The 5,704-nt window shown below is 50.8% G+C and overlaps 1 protein-coding gene across 1 annotated transcript in view; it reads right to left on the bottom strand.

Annotated features, from left to right (window-relative positions):
* Window positions 1-2: 2 nt before the first annotated feature.
* The window catches only part of EXOC3L2 (exocyst complex component 3 like 2), a gene marked incomplete at its 3' end in the record, with an annotated part of 19,100 nt that continues 13,398 nt past the window's right edge, over window positions 3-5,704 (bottom strand). The window contains exon 7 of the mRNA XM_013006615.2: window positions 3-198. Within this exon, the coding sequence (XP_012862069.2) occupies window positions 3-198 (196 nt within the window). The remainder of the gene's footprint in view (window positions 199-5,704) is intronic.

Below are 5,704 nucleotides of genomic sequence, written 5' to 3'. Positions count from 1 at the left end.
CGGTCCAGGAGCAGCTGAAGGCCCAGGCAGAAGGGCGGCCGGGACACTGGGATGTCTGAGAAAAAGGCGCGGTCCCGGGGGGTGGCCAGGGCACCCCCCTCCGACAGTTCCAGGTCCCGGGCCACGGCCAGGATCTCGTGGCGGGCAGCGGCATTGCGAAGGCCCCGGATGTCCAGGAGGGCTGCCACGTGCTTCTGCCTGGGGACAGGAGGGTGGGGTAGGGGTGTAGGGGGTCCTCAGCTATGGACCCCACCCGGGGGGCTGGGGGATAGCATCAGCTGTAACTCCAGAACCTGCCACTCCAGGGGTAGCTGGAGGGGTCCCTTGGTCCAACCCTTCCCTCCTCCTCTCCATCAGCCCTCTCCAGCCCCCTCCCACACCAGCCCCCGGCCCCCATTCCAGATCTCCTCCCCTACACCAGCCCCCTCATTTACACTAACCCCCTTCCCTATGTCAGCTTTTCTCTGGATCTCCCTCACTTCTAACAACAACAACAAAACCCAAATTCACTACCATCGAGCCCATTCTGACCCCATAACCCTCTAGGACAGGGTAGAACTACCCCCTGTGCATCTCTGAGACTGTAACTCTTTAAGGGCCTGACTGCCTTTTCTGTCTCTTGCTGAGTGGCCGGTGGATTCGAACTGAAGACCCTGCAGTTAGCAGCCTGGCCCATAACCACTAGACCACCGGGGCTCCTCACCTCCAACCAACCACTTTCCAAGTCCTCACACTCCAGTTGATTCCAGAACCCTCACCTCCCAAACCCAGCGCTGGAAACTCCCTCTTCACCCAGCCTCAGCTCCTGCTGTGACTGCCTGTCCATCTCCCCCTCCACCTCAGTCAGCCTTCTTCCCCTCCGGCTCCATGCTAGAAGCCCCCTGCCTATTGAACTCAGCCTCCAGAGCAAATCTTGAATTTCCACTCCACAGTCATCCCTAAGGCCACCTCACGATCGCCCTGCCAATCATGATCAAAAGTGTCCACCCTTGATCCTGTCCCAAGTCACCCCACCCCGGGTACAGATCTGGAACCTCTTCACCACTGCCCTTTCAGAACCCTCATCCCAAACTCAATCCAGACACTCTCCCCACCTCCCCATGCAGAAATCTTTGACCCCAAATTCTGCCTTGGACCACTTATTCCTTCCCCAATCCAGTCCCAGAAGCATTCTGAAGCAAAATTCCATCCCAGCACTAGCCCTGGGGATCCTCACCCCAAGCAGGAACTTCACGCTACGACCCACTCCCTCTCTTCAACAACCCTAAACCTAGCACCTTCCCTTTTATCCTCTTAACTCAGCCCCACAGCCTGGACCCAAACACCCAATTCTAGGACAACCGGTATTTTTCAACTCAACGTTCTGAACCCAACCTTCATTTCCAGAACGTTCCTTCCCAAAGAGCTCTGGGATCGTTGCCACCATCTTCAGCCCAGCTCAGGGTCCTCACCTTCCTACATGCCTGTCTAGAATGCCAACCACCATGGCAGCTCTAAACAGTCACCCCAAAAGTGACCCAAGAACTTGCCACTACAACCCAGCTCCTGACCACGGCACCCAAACTCAGCCTTGACACTGCACCTGCCGGCTCAGCTTCTGAAAGCTCAACTGTAGCTTCAGGTCTAGAATCCAAGATTCAAGTTCAGAAGTGCCAATTTACCAGACTGCTGGAACCACAGTCCCTGTGGGACACCAGAGCCCAGAACCAGGATCTTTTCTAGAACCTTGATCTAGAGGCCTGAGCGTCTAGAACCGAAGCCTGGGTCAGGCCTCATCCCCATCCATTTGCGTGGGGCTACGATTTTGTGTCAACTCTGTGTTGAGCCATTTTCCCAACAACATATGCTCACTTCAGGCCTACACATGGGTCATCTCCACCGCCTTTCAGACCTTCCCATCCTGCTATGATTATGGCATAGGAGGCCTGCTGGTGGCATCGTGGATGACAAGGTCAGCAGCTAACTGTAAGGTCAGCAGTTCAAAACCACCAGCCTCTCCTCGGAAGAAAGATGAGGTCTTTTACTCCCACATTGAGTTACAACCCCAGGAGGCAGTTCTCTGTCTTATAGGGTCTCTATGAGTCAGCATCAACTCGATGACTGTCAATATTGCACACTTAATAGACACACACACACACACACAAAAAAAACAACCTGCCACTGAATAGATTCCAACTCATAGTAAATCTCTGTAGGGACTCTAAGCTGTAAATCTTTACAGGAGGAGACAGCCTCGTCTTTCTCCCCAGGAGTGATGGGTAGGTTTGAACCTTCTGTGTTTCAAGGTCCAATACCTAACCCACAGCACCACCAGTAGAGTGGAAACGTAAGTTTGATGTGCCCTGGGGAACAAAATCATGGGACTCTCTTACTGGTGACCTTGGCTTTATGATGGAGGTCTCTGGAACCCAGCCCTCGCTATCTCAGAGGTCAGCCTGTAAACCAGAATAAAAACTCACTGATATCGAGTCCATTCCAACTCACAGCGACCCTAGAGGACAGGGTAGAACTGCCCTCGTGGGTTTCTAAGACTGCAACTTTTTTTACAATAAATCATTTCATTGGGGGCTCTTACAGGTTTGGTTTTTTTTTTTTTTTTGCTCTTACAGCTCTTATCACAATCCATACATCAATTGTATCGAGCACATTTGTACATATGTTGCCACGATCATTTCCAAAACATTCTCTTTCTACTTGAGCCCTTGGTATCGGCTCCTCTTTCCCCACCTCCCCCCACCTTCCCACCCTTATGAACCCTTGATAATTTATAAATTATTTTTATTTTCATATTTTACACTATCTGCTGTCCCCCTTCACCCACGTTGCTGTTGTTTGTCCCGCTGGGGTGGGGGTTGTACGTTGATCATTGCAATTGGTTCCCCCTTTCTTCCCCACCTTCCCCCTACCCTCATGGTATCGCTACTCTCATTATTGGTCCTGAGGGGTTTAATCTGTCCTGGATTCGTGTGTCAAGAGCTCTTATCTGTACCAGTGTACATGTTCTGGTCTAGCCAGATTTGTAGAGTAGGACTAGAGTCATGTTAGTGGGGGCCGGGGGGGGGGGGGGGGGGGGGGCGCGGAGGAAGCATTAAAGAACTAGAGAAATGTTGTGTTTCATCCATGCTATAGTGCACCCTGGCTGGCTTGTCCCTTCCTGGTGACCCTTCTGTGAGGGGACGTCCAATTGTCTACAGATGGGCTTTGGGTCGCCATTCCAACCCCCCTCGTTCATATTGAAATGATTGATTTGGCTCTTCTGATACCTGATCCCGTCAACACCTTGTGACTACACGGGTTGGTGTGCTTCTTCCATGTGGGCTTTGTTGCTTCCCTGCTAGGTGACCGCTTGTTTAACTTCAAGCCTTTAAGACCCCAGATGCTCTATCTTGTAATAGCCTGGCACCATCAGCTTTCTTCACCACATTAGCTTATGCGCCCATTTTGTCTTCATCTATTGTGTCCAGAAGGTGAGCATCACAGAATGCGATGTTATTAGAATAAAGTGTTCTTGCATTGAGGAAGGACTAGAGCTAGAGGCCCAATGTCCATCTGCTACCTTAATACTTAACCTATAAAGGTGTGTACATAGGCCCATAATATCCCTATCATTATATATTAATATATTTACATATGTACATGCCTATGTTTAAACCTCTATAAATGTCTTTTGCCCCCTAGTTTGTTTGTTTTTGCCTCCTTTCCTTCCTTTTACTTTCCTCCTGTCCCACTATCATGTTAGACCTTCATTTGGCTCTCTGTACTTCCTCTTGGCTACATTGCACTCGATTGAATCCCACCAGGCATTCTATGCCCTCCTGGTCATCAATTTTTAGATCTCTCCTGTTCCCTTGTCTCTGGGTTTGTTGGCTCCCCACTCCTTTCCCCCACCTCCTCCTCTCCCCTCTTGATGGGAGTAGAAAGCCCCATTTTTCTCCTGTTGGTTTTGAACTGCTGACCTTGTAGTTAGCAGCCCAATGGGTAACCACTACGCCACCAGGCTTCCTCTGTAGAAACCATTCTGGGGTGTTGGTGCCCTTACCATGACCACCACCACCCACAACAGTGTGGGAAGCAATCAGGCCTACATCCAGCCTGCTGCCAAGATATGAGTCTCAACACTGCCACTTGCTGAGGGTGACATTCAGAGCTCAACCCAAACCAAACCTGCTGTTGTAACGTCGACGCTGACTGGTCGTGACACTACAGGGCCGAGTAGAACTGCCCTATCAGAGGGTTTCTCGGACGGCCACTTTGACATGAGCCCAGGTGGTGCAGTGGTTATGCATTTGGCCGCTAACTGCAAGATCGGTGCTTGGAACCCGTCTGTCACTCCAGGGGAGTAAGATGAGACTTTCCACTCCCATAAAGAGGGACAGCCTGGGAAACCCACAGGGCCGGTTCTACTCCCACAGACTCGCTAGCAGTTAGAATCATCTTCATGGGAAGGACGAGTGGGCGCTTGTTTGCTTTTATCATCTGGACAGACTGCCCCATTGTTCCCCCCAGGAAAGCCATGGTGTCCATTGATATTTGCAGCCCTCTGAGCAGTTGGCCCTTACTGGACTATTATATATATAGGATTTATATATATAGGATTTTTATATATATATAGGATTTATATATATATATTGGATTTTTATATATATATTGGATTTATATATATATATTGGCTTTTTATATATATACTGGATTTATATATATATATATATACTGGATTTATATATATACATATACTGGATTTTTATATATATATATTCTCCCAAACACAGCCCGGTCATCCGGTCAATTCTGACTCATCTCGACTCTACAGGACAGGGTAGCACTGCCCCAGTGGGTTTCTGAGACTGTCACTTTTTTGTGTGTCTTTTTGTTTTGTTTTGTTTGTTGTTGTTGTTTTTGAGACTACAGCTCTTTACCGAAGTAGACAGCCCCCTCTTCCTCCCGAAGCGCCGGCGGGTGGATTCAAACCACTCACCCTGTGGCTAGCAGCCCAACGCTTAACCCACTGTGCCACTAGGGCGCCTTTCTTGAAGATATTCCATTTTCTAAAGTCTTGCCACGATGAGCTGTGCCCCATGGTGCCCCTTGCACGTGTCAGTGTAGGCCTGTGTTCCCTGGGGACTCTCAGTCAGTCTCGAGGCCTTTCTAATCTGAGGCCCCTCAGGGTGGACTCGAACTACCCACCTGTCCATTCGGGGTTGAGGGCTGGTCATTATTGGCAGCACCCATACTCACTCGGGTCAATTCCAACTCTTAAGCCACCCTATGAGACTTATAGAGCCTGCCCCTGTGGGCTTCTGAGACTGTAACTCTTTCCAGGGCTAACAAGCCTCATTTGTCTCCCTGGGAGCGTTATCACCTAGGCCTGACTGGTACGATGAGCCAGGACATTTGGGTCAAGGTCTGGCCGGACCTAAGACCTCCCTCCATAAGCAAGGTCTGCCTCAGTCACAAGGGGAGCCTGGTGGCTCGGTGATTAAGCGCTCAGCTGCTCACAGAGTGGCCGGCGCGGAAGGGACTCCCAGCTGCTCCTCGGGGACAAAGAAGTGGCATCCCTGTAGGCTTGTGCAAAACTGCCAGCCTCGACAGCCCCCTGGGGCAGCTCTGCTCTGTCCCGTGGCTGCCTCTGAGTGCCCGCTGCTGGTGCTGCCACTGCTGTCTCTGTGGCTGAGGGTGACCCCCAGTGTGCGTGCGTGCGCGCCTG

The sequence above is a fragment of the Echinops telfairi genome, unplaced genomic scaffold (genome assembly GCF_000313985.2).
Source record: "Echinops telfairi isolate 266 unplaced genomic scaffold, ASM31398v2 ScPeMD7_655;HRSCAF=1070, whole genome shotgun sequence".
In the NCBI taxonomy this organism is placed as follows: domain Eukaryota; kingdom Metazoa; phylum Chordata; class Mammalia; order Afrosoricida; family Tenrecidae; genus Echinops; species Echinops telfairi.
This window is presented reverse-complemented; position numbering and strand designations above follow the sequence as displayed.